Source organism: Mercenaria mercenaria, chromosome 3, assembly GCF_021730395.1.
Source record: "Mercenaria mercenaria strain notata chromosome 3, MADL_Memer_1, whole genome shotgun sequence".
Lineage (NCBI taxonomy): Eukaryota > Metazoa > Mollusca > Bivalvia > Venerida > Veneridae > Mercenaria > Mercenaria mercenaria.
Window position 1 is genome coordinate 89,501,102 of NC_069363.1, and position 14,964 is coordinate 89,516,065.

The window sequence follows — 14,964 nt, forward strand, 5'->3', positions numbered from 1 at the left end:
CAAATCAAAATTTTTTTAAATTTTTTATTACCAGCATCTTAAAAGTAAAAAAACATTTTTATTTGTCATCTGTGAACTCACACTTTTAATTTTTAAAAAACCCCTGTTTCCCTTTTCATAAAAAAAGAAATGTAACAAACAAAACAAAATTAAGCAGCAAAAAAAAAAAATCCCAAATTTTTCATCAAGCTTTTTAGGGATAAAGAATTTAGCGATAAAAAACAGCATGCGAATTTAAATTTAAGTTCAAAGATAACTAGAACTATTTGTTTTTTGTCTTTTTACATTTTTTTTCTTTATTTTTGAATTTTTAAAAAGTTTTTTCCCTTTAGTGCATACTTTCGCAATTTGTATATTAAACTTTTCAAAAATTTGAAAACATCAAATTAATAACAAAGCGTTAGGCACTACGTAGAATTTTCGCATTTTAAAAAATAAATACAGTAAACTTAGGTTTAAAACAGTTCAAGGCGAATACCTGTTTTTACACACCTCTTCGAGTAAAACCCCTCAAAAAGGAAGATTTTAATTCTGAGTTCATTTATTTTTAAAAATTTTCCTCATTTTTTAAGCAAAGTTCAAGGGGAGCAAGGCTAGTTGTTTAAAGTTGGCCGCTCAACCGGAGTCATGGGGCAAACCCCAAAGGGGGAAAAAACACATTCCCCAAATGACCCAGCGGGTTTTTTAGGAAGGGCTGAGAAGGGTTTAAATAAGCTAAACCCTCAAAAAAGACTTAACCTTTTAGCCTGCTCAAGCGAATTTAACAGCCATTGCAAACAGCTTTGGGCCAATCGACCCCATTAAATCGGGGTCTGACAGTTCCAAACTGTTTTCTACTCTACAAAATTTTTTCCAAATTTTACAAATTTTATGAACTTTAAATTTTAGCAACACATTTCCCAACGACAATTTATCTAGCACTTTAAAGGGTTAAAAAAAAATTAGTAAAACCAAACAAGCAAAGTTTAAATTTCCCCAAAGGTTTGCTATTTGATATTGTATTGTATAACAGCAACAGGGTCACAACTATTTCATTTTTTTTCTACATGTCTTGTTTATTGTTCATTCATTAACAAAATACCAGAAGATTTTGCCACATAGAAAACTTTCCTCCTTTTCCCCTTAGATTACATAATTCATATCGGATTACTGTTCCGTTATAGCAAACCCTTTATCACAGAATTAGTTTGTTTGGGGTAGTTTACTTTTACATACCAAAATAATATTTTTGTCTGTATTTTTCCTTTGTCTCTTGGGAAAAATTTTAACATGTTTTGCTGACGTTAATTAATTGTCTACCAATGCGCACTTTTTACAACAAAAAAAAAAGTGCTTTTAACAATAAAAATTGTTTAAATGCTTTTTTAAATGAAAAGGTTACAGAAGTTAACTAGTGACAAAGCCTCATTGGAAGCTTTATGTTTTTAAGAAAAAAGGGGGGAAAAAAATGTATCGGGGGAAAACGCTGTCACATAATGCTTTTTATGTAGCAACAAAAAACCTTTGATTAGAAAAAACTAGGGTTTTCTGTGTTTAAAAACGTCACACAAAGGGTTTTAAAACACTAGATGCCATAATAGGGGGTCATCGAAAAACGAACGATGTACCAACGGTAGTTTTGGCGATCGATTATCGATTCCCATTTTTAAAAAACATATTTAACACAGGAAAAAAAACTATCCAAAAACACTCAGCCCTCTAAAACAACTTTTTTCCCGCCAAAATGCACCCTAAGTAACGGAATTGCATAAAGGGCATGTCAAACTTGTCCCAAACAGTCTTTTTTCCAAATAGTCGGCACTACCGTATGGGGAAATAAAATTCAAATTGACACATAAAACAGCAATTAAACTAAAAATAACATTTAAAAAGAAGGGATATAGCATGTACAGAACAAATAGGTTTTTTCACTAACTTAATAATCGATATATCGATGATCGCGATATCTTCTTCCCGATTCAAACGTTATTAAAAATTAAAATTTTATTTTTTATTATTAAAAAAGCATTTTAAGAAAACCTTAAAAGCTACATTTTCTGCTTAGATCTTTAGAACCCTGGTCAAAATTTTGACTTAATAAATCAAGGCAGCAAAGAAAAGGGCATTGTGGTCAGAAATTTGGGCACTAATCAATCATTTAAAAGATAGATTTGAAAAAGGACACTTTGTGTAAAACTTGGTCACAAGGTTAAATCTTAAAAAAAACCGTTTTAAAAAAACCAAAGGCCGGTTTTTTGTTTATTTTCATGAAACCGGGCAAAGTTTTCTTAGAAACTTAAAAAATAAGCAAAAATAGGCCTTGGTCAAATCATAGAAAAAAATTGGTTTAACACTCAGGGGATTCATTTTCACTTTATTTACATAAAAATGGTCAGAATTTGTCAAATGAATCTTTTTCAAATATAAAACGGGGCATGTGGGGATGGGGAAAGGGGATGGGGAATGAAATTACCAAAGATTCCTGGAACAATTTGTATTTGTGAATACACTCTTAGGGCCATTAAATTTTTATATGGCTTGATAAAAAGAAAAACCCCTTCTCCTCGAATTTCAAAGTGCCCAAAAAATCATAAAAAAAAAAAGAAAAAATTATTAAAGCAACACAACACTTCACAAAAACAAAAGTACAGCAGGTTTCAGCTCTTTGGGTTTTTATGTTTGGGTTTCGAAAGTTCGTTTTACATGCTTCTAAGAAATAAAAATCTAATTATTGTTTACCTTAGCAAATAGTGGGTCCCTTTAAAAACACTTTCCTACTTTTAACATCATTTGGATTTATTTTTAAGCATTAACAAACTTCATAAAACAACATTATTCTTTTGCAGTATCTGATTACCAGTTTTATTGATAAGTATAGTGAAACACTGTTGTGTATGCTCAGACATACAAGGATTTAAAGTTGTAAAATTGAGTTTGGTGACCAGTCTGAAAATGCAATCTTGCCATTGGTCAGTTCCAAATTTTTCTGAGAAAAACCAATCAAATGCTGCAGTTGTTTGACTTTTCCAACTTGCCTCCAATCTAAGAACCAATATAACCCCGCAAACTTAGATTAAGTGAGCATTTGTTTGTCAAATTAATTTGTAATGAACTTGTTATTATCTTATTTCAGGTCGGGAACCATGACAACACGTGAACCAACTGGGAGGAAACAAGAGGTAGTCCAAATCTTATTTGTAAAAGATTTAAAAATTATTTTTAACTTTTATACCTGATATTGTTGCTTGTAACTTAACCAATCTATTGTGAAGTATTAGATGCTTGGTAAATGTACTTTTGAGTCCATTTTCAGGAAATTGATCTTAAGGAAAAAGGAGATATTTTATTTACTGATTTTGTGTACATGGTCTTTCATATGTAGAAAAAATCATGAAAAGGGCTTATCAATATTTTCATTTATTTACCTTTCAGAATTATGTAGTGACTATTTGTTTAACATTTTACAAGTGGTTTTGTCTTAATTGTAGAATTGAAGTTTCTGAGTTATAAAAAATGTTATTAACCCATTTGATTCCTACTTGATTGTAGATACAGCAGCATGTCTAACATAAGCAAATGTATTAATTATTGATTTTGGTAAATTTCAAAATATCTTTTGTTAAAGGACATCAGTTTGTTTTTTTCAAGATAATTTAAAGAATCTGTTACCATTTCATTATGTATAGTCAATTTCAAATGTATTGGCCAAAGTATACATTTCATATTTTATAATTTGTTTCAAAAATATACCAGAAGTAGCTTGCATATATCTGTAAAATGATACAATATGCTAAGACCCCATATTTCATAGCCATAAATATTTACCCAATTTCAGGACATTATTGAGGGAGTAAGTATTTTGGAAGACAGGTTTTTATGTTAAGTTGTACACAGTGATTTTAAAATTCAACTGTTTCGGGTCCTTAGCATGTCTGATTTCACCTTTGATACAAGACTGGTGTAGCTTTAATACAGAATTGCTCTGAAAAATATTTTGAATCATACTATAAACAGTCTAGGTAAAAAACAAGACTGTTGTAACTTTAATACAGAATTGCTCTGAAAATTATTTTGAATCATACCATAAACAGTCTAGGATAAACAGTTATTTTTTTTTAGCAAAGTAAAATGTTGCATTTTTTTTTTCATTATACTGTTGGAAAATTTCAAAAATTTTGGCTGTACTGTCTCAGTTATGTTTTTTTTTTCTGAATTAGAAGGCAAAACATCAAAGAAATATATTAGTATCTTTATATACATCTGAAATTTGTCAGTCAAAACATGTCTTGTGTCAAAGTGTTGTTTCCACAAAATCACCTAACAGTCTATAAGTTTAATACCAGTTTATAGTTCAATATTTCTTTTCTTTTATCTGAGATCAGAGTTGGCAAAACAAGACTTCTGCAATATATTGTATGAATTTCTTTTACCGTAGTTAATAGATTGTAAACTGATGTCGTATCATCAAAACAGTCTGTCACAGTTGAAAGGCTTTGCATTGAATTTTATAAGAATAATCAATTCAAATCATTGTCCTGAAATTTGACTTTATTTTGAAACTGGAAATCACATTGGAATTTGAAACTTACATGCCATTGTTCAGTTCTACAGTAAGTAGCATAATGGATAAGTCAAAATGCACCTATTTAGGTCAATACTAACAGTACAATACTTCATTATAGCCATACATGGATAGCACATTAAAGATTTGTCATAGCAACTGAATGTGTTTTACCTATACATTATGAAGCATGGTAAATAGAATGTTTTTCGATTGGTTGATTGGTTGCTGAAATCAGTTGCACTAGATACTCAAGTTATATAGTAAAACACTGATTGGTCAAGGTCACAGGGGGATGGGCAGATAGCTTGAGCTATCCAAGATTTTAAGCTTTTCAAACATACTAGAATATAAAAAAAGAGAAAAAAATGGCCAGAGACCAGACAAGTTACTCAGGTGTGCCCAGGTGCTGGAGCCATCAGTGTTTCACTGCAATTAACACAGCACTGTTATCATTATTTTGAAAAATAAATTCTTTGACAGAATGTAAATCATTGAATACATAAACCATTTACATCATACCAGTTCTATCTAATTAATATACCATGTACTGTTTACATCCCTTATTACATTCTGTTTGCTCCTGTTTTTACTCAAATTAAAAACTTTTATACCTACAGGAACTTACACTTTATAAATGCAAAACCTGTTTTTATTCCTAATTTTGAAAGCCATATACAGGACCTAACATTTTGTTAGCTCAACTATTCAAAGAATAGTCCGAGCTATTGTACTCACCCTAGGGTCAGTGTCAGCGTCACACCTTGGTTCAAGTTTTGCATGCAAGTACATATATCATAGCTATCATTTGAAGGCATATAGCTTTGAAACTTATTTTTTCTCTTTCTAGGTCAATAACCAACCTCACAGGTTCAAGTTCCATAACTCTGATTTGTATTTTGGGCAAATTATGCCCCCTTTTGGACTAAGAAAATCCTGGTTAAAGTTTTGCATGCAAGTTACTATCTCTAAAACTAATGCAGATACTGGTTGTGTCTTCGGGGTTATAAAACTAGGTGATGGCATCAAGTCTCATAACTCTGACATGTATTTTGGCAAGATTATGCCCCCTTTTGGACTTAGAAAGTCCTCTTCAAAACTATTGCAGATACTGGATTGAAACTCTTTAGATATTTTAACATTTAGGATAATATTTCTGCTTCTGGGACATTCGAATAGTTAAGCATTGGCTGTCTTACTGACCTAATTTTTTATTTCTTTGTTTTAGAATGTATATACATAAAAAGTCTAATGTCATTATGTACATGTATAATATTAGAGACCTCTTTATTCAGTTTTAAAATTTTTACAACCTAATGTTCATTAAACGGCAGTGGAATCCCTTATGCCAAAGAAAAAGTTATGCTAATAAAATGTTGAACCATTTATTGAATTAATAGTATTGATATACCATTTGAGTCATTTCATATACATATAAAAACTACTTGCAATTATCTCTTTTATCACTCTTTTTGACGTTCCCGTTTTCAGTTCACCTGTTCTATAAATTTCAGTTTTATGATTGTATCACATTGTATCACTTGCTGAGGTGGGCGACTTAAGACCAACTCCGCCCTCTTGTATACTGTAATAGTAGCTTTTGTTATGAATGAAGATGCAGGTTTTGAGTTAGATCTGTTTGTTTTTGTAGACAACGGTGCGGCCGTTTGTTGAAGTGATGTTCCAGCACAACTCTATCAGGACCTCAGTGGGGGATGGGTCAAATCCTAGCTTTAATGAAGAACTAGAGATTCCATTTAAGTAAGTACTCCGCAGTTCTGTTGCTGTAGAAAAACTCTAGCTTTGGGCAACAAATTTTAGACATTCCAGTCTAGTATATGCAGTACTTTGAAAAGCTATGAGGGCTATCATTTTAGGTGTATACTGTAAAAGCAGAAATATTTGCGAGGGTTTAATTTTCGCTATAATCACGAGGCCCTTCATCTCGCGAAAATTAATCCTCGCATAGTTATTTACAATGTGTATAATTCAAAGTAAACTAGGATACCATTTTAACAAGTTCGTGAATATTTAACCTCGCGAACATACTCAAAATTTTTAATTTGCGAATATTGACCCAGCGAAAATATGTGCTTTTTCAGTAACTGTCACAAGTGTCATGTAATTGTTTTACTTAGAAATTACTGTATGCCCCCTATTAAATGCCCCCAGGAATGCTTCATGTTGTAAAAGGGATGAGTTTATTCAGTGCCCATGTAAAAATTAGTATTTACTGATATGACTTGTTTTCAAAGAAAAAGAAATATCCCAGATTTAACCATTACCATGCTGGACACGATTGATTCTGCCTTTGCAACCAGTGAAGATCATGATCAGCCTGCACATTCATGCAGTCTGATCATGATCTGCACTGTTTGCCATTCAGTATCTTTTTGGTAGGCACCCCTTTTAACAGATAATGGTACTGTCCAAATTGAAAGATGGACAAGTTCATTATAGAAATTTAGCAGGGTAAGGGTTAAAACGTGTGAGTGTATAAAGTTTTTATGGATTCTATGTATTGACACTATTTGTTTCTCACATTCCATTTCTACTTAGTATACATGTAAATAGGCATTGTGTTGTGTATTGCAGAGCTCCAAATGATGACTTTAGTCCCAGTAACCTACAGACATTGGGTGATAGCATATTTTTGAATCTCTTTGATGAAGTTGTTGTTGATATACAGCAGGTATGGTATCTGTATTTATGAATGCTGCCACCCCTCATAAAATAGTGTAGAATAGTCCTTCATGGAACACATGTATGAGTCCGTGTTTAAATCTCAGGCCTGTTATTTTTGCTATATGACTGGCCAATGGTCAACACATATTTGCTGGACAAATGTTTTAAACTTTGTGAAAAAAAATCTGAAAATTCATTTTGATCTATTTTAGTAACAAACTTATTGAATGGCTATTCAGTCATTGGCAAATTTTTAACTATTGAACAGTAAGGCATTCAATAAGTGTATAATATTGCACTCTGAAATATATGTAATGCCAAGTTACTTTTAAGAAAGAGTTACTTTTTTCACATTTTTTCAATGTTTTGAAAGAAAAGGCATGTTCAAGAATTAAATTTCACAAGTTTACATTTGATATATTGTCTTGCTTTATTTGTTGTCAATAGAATTGTAGAATTCTTCTTAAGAGGAAGCCATCCAGTTAGCTTATGGAAGTTTGGTGGTTCTACTCATGTGCCCGCTCATGCCTAAGACAATAGCTTAATGGGCACCTGGGGTCTTCTTCCACTTGCAAAAGCTGGAAATATTTTCTGTATCACCCAGATGGTTTTGGTGTGATTTTATAACCAACTTAACTTTTTGTTTTAGAATGTTGAATAGATATTCTTCTGTATAAAGAATGAAGTGTATTTAACATTACAGGATGACAGAGAAAGGGGTAGCTCAGTACATCAGAGAATAGAAAAGAAATGGCTGGGAAGTCTAAAAATTCCTTTTACTACCGTCTATTTTAATGGAAAGGTTTGTTGTGATTTTTTGTTGCATCAAAGTAAAATATAAATACTGTGTACACCTCTAACAGGGGTCTTGTTGATGACTTACAGACTGCTCATCCCAAAGGTTGCTGGTTTGTGCCAGACTGGTGTCACACCTGTACCTCTGCATATGGTAGGAGTACTTGCCTCAAGGTTTTAAAACTAAGTTTGGAGACCAGTCTCACAATGCAACTGTGCCATTGGTCAGTTTGAAAACTGAGCTCATATTCAACCAATCAGATGCGAGACTTTGAGACTGGTCTCCAGTCTTAAGTTATATGACTGGTTTTTGAAGGAAGCAGACTCTGGAGTGGTTCAGATATGCCTTCGTTTTCTGAGGTGATCAAAAATACATAAGTAAATAGAATTGTCCAAGAACTTTTTATTGACAGTTGTGTATATCAACTGTTGCATATAAATTAAACTTACTGATAATTTGTTAACTTTCACAGTAACTATTTTCTCCTTTCAGATTGATGGTTCATTCCGAGTAAATGCTCCACCGGTGTTGCTAGGTTATGTACATGAGACGCTACAAGCAGGAGAGATGGATGTTGGTTTAGATAAAGATATTAAAACGTTACTGAGCATGTTTATAACAATAGAACCTCCACTCACGCAACCTGAACCAACGAAAGAAAGAGTAAGTTCTTGCTTGTAAAATATATTTGATGAAAAACAATATGTATTGAGTAAGTTATATAATTAACAAAATATTTACATGCCTATTATTTTTGGGTCTCACCTGCTTAATTTGAAAAACTTTGTCGCAATATAAAAAAGAAGAATAGTAAATGAAAAAGGAAAAAATGCATATTGAAGCCTGTGTAATGTGTATAACCTTGTCCTCCTATAGTCAGATATTGCAACTTTTACGGCCCTTAGTCTCCGCTGCTATCAGCTGTTTATCAGCTGTTTCCATAATGATGACATTGTTAAGTGTAGATGTACATTAATAAATTAAACTTTACTCCAAAATGTAGTAATCTGTTTTATTATATATTGAAGAAAGGGAAATTGTTGTTTTTCCCAAGAGTCTGCCCAGATAGTATGGTAAATAGAAAACAAGGTTACCATAAAAAAGGTATTGAGTTTGATCACCAGATAAACTTTTTGGCAGATGACATAATGTCTGTATTTTACCGAAGGCAGTATATCTGGATCTTTTGTTGGTGTGAAGAGGTTGAGTGTTATTTTGAAATCTAGGAACATAGACAATATTAACTGGTAATAACCTAAAGTTGTTTCGAAAATGACATTTAAGCATTATTTTAAGATATTTGTACATGTATTTTCAGTTTAGCACCAATGAGGATGAGAAGCTAATGGTATTTGCTGATGAATGGCAGGAACGCGTGTCCTCGTTATTCACACCTAAACGTGAAGTGAAAACATTTGTAACAGACACTAACTTTAAATCAGTGTTTATTACAAGATACTTTAAAGGTATCAAACCTCCGGAAGAGTTAACGAGTAAAGGATTATCTGCTGAAGCCACATCAGAGCTTGTTGCAAGATATGTGTCTTTGATTCCATTTGTATCAGATTCTATGATATTTCCAGGACTCTGTGATATCTGGAACACTTGTGATGTAAGTATATGTCTTTTTCTCTAATTGTTCAGTTTTTATGCAGGGCCTCCACTGTGCCTCAGAAAGTTGTAGCCACTTTTTGAGAGAAACTGCCAAATTGAAGCTGCATTGCTGAAATTTGGCAACATTTTAATAAAATTCTTGTAGCCACTTTCAAAAATCTATAGCCACTTCTTTGAATTTGTAGCATTTGGTTACATTGGCAAATGGCAGAGGAGGCCATGTTTATGGTTGAGTGGTCAAGGCCTCTGTCTGAGTAGCCAAGGCTATGGTGTGGGAGGTCATGTCACTAAGTGGTCAAGATTATTGTCAGATAGTTAAGGTCATGGAGTGGTGAAGTCCAAAGTTCCATTGGTCAAGGCCACTTAGTGGTCGAGTGACCAGGGTCTTTTTAAGTGGTCAAGGTCACTGCCTATGGCACTTTCCAAGTTTTACCTTTTAAGGCACATTATTGGGTCTGTTCTGTATCAGAGCTCTAACCTTTATAAGGACAACATTGTTTAAATGGAGGTCTACCATCTGATCCAATAGAAAGTTGACTTATGGTAGATTTTGAGTGGTAGAGATGGCATTTCATTTAAGATGATGGGTACTGACTGATGGGTTCAGTTTGTCTATGGTATATAATGATTGATTAAGTAATGGAGGGATAAATTTGTGAATCAAAGGAAAAAAGGAGCCTGGCACTGACTTCAAAGCAATTGACTACCTCGTGTGTTGTTTGAAATTTGAATTTTGAATTGTTTCATTCTAGGAAAGTAACCAGCTGTCTGTTGAAAAGGAGGTTACTAGGATTTTCCTACACCATTTAAACTAGATACCTGCCATAGTACTTAAATGTTGTAAGCATGGCTTAAATCTGCTTAAGTACATGCAAGCTTTTTAATCTCATTTCTGGTTGATTTTTGTTGCAGCAATTTCTTCAGATGTTGTCTGGAGATGAAGAGGAGCATGCCATCTTGTTGGTCAATTATTTCCTGTCCCTAGGAAAGAAGGCGTGGCTTATCTGTGGGTCAGCCATCCCTGAGGGTCCCACAGCATATGTGCTGACGGAGGAAGCCAATGGGTTTTGGGTTTGGAATCCAAGCAGCGGGGAACACTTCCGAACGCAAGATACTAACAGCCCGCTTCAAACTATAGGATGCCTGGTCAACCATGAAAATGTAACTAAATTTGCATCTTCTTACTATTTTCAAAACAAAAATTAACTTGTCAGGATGTGACATTTAACCCTGACCATGCTGGACACGATTGATTCTGCCATTGCTACCAGTGCAGATCAGGATCAGTCTGCACTGTTTGCCTTTCAGTCAGTATCTTTTTGATATGCATCCTTTTTAACAGTTAGTGGTACTATCCAAATTGAAAGATGGACAATTTCATTATAGTAATTTAGCAGGGTAAGGGTTAATTGTAATACTCACTTTTACGAAGGGTGTTCGGAAAGTTTCGGGACAATAGCAGTAACATTCTTAGTTTTTAATATTTTTACACATTTCTTTAAACATACATAGCTCCATATACCTTTTACTCATTCTCAGAAGCAAATTTACAAAATTGAAATTATTATTTTATACTGTAGGGTGAGATATTATCTGTAACAGTCCCGCTGTGAGTGATATAGCTTGGCTGATCTACTTGTACAGAGTTTATAAACCCTTACCCTGCTCAATTTCTATAATGAACTTGTCAATCTTTCCATTTGGACAGTACCATTAACTGTAAAAATGGGTGATTACCAAAAAGATACTGACTGAATGGCGAACAGTGCAGTTCTTGATCAGACTGCATGGATGTGCAGGTTGAGGTCGCACAGATGTGCAGGCTGATCAATATCTACATTGCTCGCAAAAGCAGAATCAGTCGTGTCCAGCATGGTAAGGGTTAATTTCTAGTTTTTCATGTAAAACTGTGAGACATATTCACTTGCCGCTGCACACTTGTGAAAATACCATAAAAATCTCACTTCTTGGCTGAGATAAATTCACTTAAAACAAACAGGTATTATTCACTCTGTGAGGGTAATACAAAACTGTAGGATTGATATCAAACACTTTTCTGACCAATGTGTTATTGATACTATTATTGCATTGTAGATCTGGGCAAACATTCAGCAGTATGATAAACCATCGCAGATCATGTATAATCTTGCCAATGCTGCAATGTGGGAACCACTGTTCACCAAGAGATACCCATCCCCAGGTCTCGGTAGCATACAGGTATGTGGTTATTACATGTCTTGCCTATTGTCTATGCCACCTAGGTGGTCAAGTGGCAGAGTGCCTTCTTCAGTTGCTGGAGGTCGTGGGTTCACTCACTGACTGTGTCATACAAAAGATGTGAAAAATGGTACTAGGAGCCCTAGACTTTTGGTTCAGTATTAACTAGAATAGTTCTTGGACAGTCACCTAGGCGCCAGTATAATGTGACTGGATGGGTATCATGTCAGGTGTCTACAGTATGATATTCCAGTGAGGCAGCACTATAAAGTTTGGCATTTTGCTCACGCCTACATTAGGCGCATTTGTTTATTTGACTGAAAAATTATTGAAAAAAGACCCTAAACATAAACATGCATACCAGCTGTCTAGGTTGCACGGGTATATTGTTGCCACAGCAAAAGATTGCTTACAGTATATCTGCAGTCTTTCTTTTCAATTTTGTTCAGGGATTTGACTTGTGTCGTTTTTTTTTTCAGCCGGATTCCTTGTATTATTTCCCTACAGACAAGGATTATGTAGTGGAGCTACAGGAGAAGATACAGTCTACACTGAAGAACAAGATAATGGACTGGAGGAGTCGTTACATCACACGATGGAACAGGCATTGTACACAGATCATGAGGAAAATGCTGCCAGTGTAAATATACCTATAATAGATATAAAAAAATATGATAGATTTTTTCTTCTGTGAGTAAGAAACTTAATCTAAAACTGTTGGTTGTTTGTTTGGATATATTTTTGCATATCATGACTAAATAGCACAGTCAAGTCTGCATTAAGTAGATAGCCAAGGGAGTGATACATTCTGGCTACTTAAGACAGGTGACTGCTTAAGACAAGTTGAAATTACTTGTAGAACAAGAAGTCCATTTAGGAAGTTAACGGTCTAGCTGCTTAAGGCAAGTGGATGCTGAATACCAGTGTCCACTAAGACATGTTCAGCTATATCAGATTTATGTTGTTCTAGCAACATTTAAGTTTAGTTGTTCTTGAATTGCATATGGCAGTTTTCTTGTCTTGTATGATCATGCAAAGTGTTGGCAATTTTCTCTTTCTTGTGGTGAATTATGGTGATCTGGACAGTGGTGATAGCTTCTTCACTGTTGAACTAGATTTTGCTTTGTGTCATGAGATGTAATAGGATTTTGGTTGATGGTCTTATTAAGAGATTATATCTGTTAGATCTGTTCTGGTACTACTAAATAGGAAAAATAACGTTGAAAGGAAGTAACTAAGTTTAATATATGTGTACTTCAGAAAAATAAATCATCTTTTGTTGTATTATTTTGTGCAGGTTGGAAGAGAACTGTGGTAAAGCAGTGGGAGAACAACACATTCATGAGCTTGAACAGTCCTTTAGTTCTTACAAGGTATGTGACTGTAATGTCAAAAGTAGACAGTGTTATAAATAATATCTCAGGCCAAGTTTGATAATTATAGCAAGATTGTATGAGAGGCTCTGGAGTTATTCTATTTTTTTTTACCGATATCTTTATCATTTTTCATAGTCATATATACATTCTATGCCAAACTTGTTTGAAATGGACATGTTGAAGAACTTCACTGCAACCCCCTACGCAGACAGCTTTTAAGCTTTAAGTGGCAGTGGACACTTCCTATCCTTTATTTGGAGGAAGAATGATTTTAACATGTACCCAGCTTTTAAGTATTTGATGCCAAAAGTAATACTACTTTATTTCATAAAAAAGTTATAGCTGATTTTTTTTTAAAGTCAAGGACTTCATAAAAAGAACAAGAGTCATTTGCATGTTTCACATTACTCATATTGTTACATGTTTAAATCAGATTTGTTTTGTAAATTATGATATTGTTCCATTTAGCTGAAAGCCGTTAATTAAAGTTCATAGTAAATAGTTGTTTTGTTTTTCATTTCAGGTTTCTGGGTTCCCAATAAACATGCCATTCACAGAGATAGATCCAATTGTTGAGACGGTCTACGCAACTGGGGTTCATGCCCAGGAGTCAAGTGATGTTGAGTTTGCACTGGCAGTGTACGTCCATCCCTATCCAAACTCTGTCCTCTCAGTGTGGGTGTATGTAGCTTCGCTAATGAGGTTGAGATAGTGACTGGATATAGTTCAGTGTAGAAATACTAGGTTGTCTGAAATTAACAAACCGTCAAAACATTTGTCCGATCACCAATGGTGTCACTATGTGCCAGTTTGCTAGAAATTGTTTCTAAACTTACCATATTTATGTAGCAGTCAAAGGAATTTCAAGACATTTTTTTAAAAGCACGATACTGAAAATTTTGATTTGAAAGAAACGGAAATATAGTAACATTTATCTAAAATAAAATTTAAAATAGATTAAAGAATTGTATCTTTAATTTAATCAGTTGACTCGGGTCAAGTTAACATATTAATGACTGCGGAAGGCCTTTTAAGGATAAATTATACAGTATATACTCTTAAGATTCAAATTTATTGTTTGAGAGCTTGTAATGTTGTCATGAAACTGGTACAGTAACAAACTTTAATTTACAGAAGAATGTGTGAAGGACTTGTGTTTTGACATAGACATTCCACATCCGTCCATTATCAATATCTGTGATATTTATTTTAGACAGTACATTTATGTAGATATATAATTTATTTTACATGTATTGTAAATAAAAATAATTTTATTGTATCTTGTGGAATTGTGCTATTCAAATTTGAAATTTGTAGAAATAAAAGAAACCAAATAAATAAGATATAATAAACAACCATTGTCTTTTCCTTTCAATTTGAGTCTAGATTTTGGAATTCATTTAGAGCGTTTGAAGGAGAAAACAAGCGTTTCGATCTACCTGTGTCGCTTATAGATATGTAATGGAGTTTATGTTTAGAAAAAATAAACGTATATGAAGGCATAGCTTGATTTTATGGAAAGTTTCATCTTCCCCAACAGCGTATTGTTATTTTAACTTGTGCTAAAAATTGCAAAATTGTGTTATTTACAGTTTAGATATCTGTATTAGTAAAGTGGCAATTGTTTCGACAAAGTCGAGCAAAGTCAAGTCAAAAATCTTTTTCTTTTTTTCACTCATTTCATGAATGCATGAATTAATGATAAAATCTATGAAAGAACATTGCAGCACAGAAAG

General features: G+C 33.6%; 1 protein-coding gene across 1 annotated transcript in view; it reads left to right on the forward strand.

Moving 5' to 3' along the window:
* Window positions 1–14,584, forward strand: part of LOC123524113 (coiled-coil and C2 domain-containing protein 2A-like) — a 48,658-nt gene extending 34,074 nt beyond the window's left edge. The window contains exons 17-28 of the mRNA XM_053539827.1: window positions 3,113–3,158; window positions 3,815–3,829; window positions 6,192–6,301; window positions 7,136–7,232; window positions 7,929–8,027; window positions 8,514–8,684; window positions 9,340–9,633; window positions 10,548–10,796; window positions 11,730–11,852; window positions 12,332–12,492; window positions 13,150–13,225; window positions 13,752–14,584. Of these exons, the coding sequence (XP_053395802.1) occupies window positions 3,113–3,158; window positions 3,815–3,829; window positions 6,192–6,301; window positions 7,136–7,232; window positions 7,929–8,027; window positions 8,514–8,684; window positions 9,340–9,633; window positions 10,548–10,796; window positions 11,730–11,852; window positions 12,332–12,492; window positions 13,150–13,225; window positions 13,752–13,940 (1,630 nt within the window). The 3' untranslated portion in view covers window positions 13,941–14,584. The remainder of the gene's footprint in view (window positions 1–3,112; window positions 3,159–3,814; window positions 3,830–6,191; window positions 6,302–7,135; window positions 7,233–7,928; window positions 8,028–8,513; window positions 8,685–9,339; window positions 9,634–10,547; window positions 10,797–11,729; window positions 11,853–12,331; window positions 12,493–13,149; window positions 13,226–13,751) is intronic.
* The last annotated feature ends 380 nt before the right edge of the window (window positions 14,585–14,964 follow it).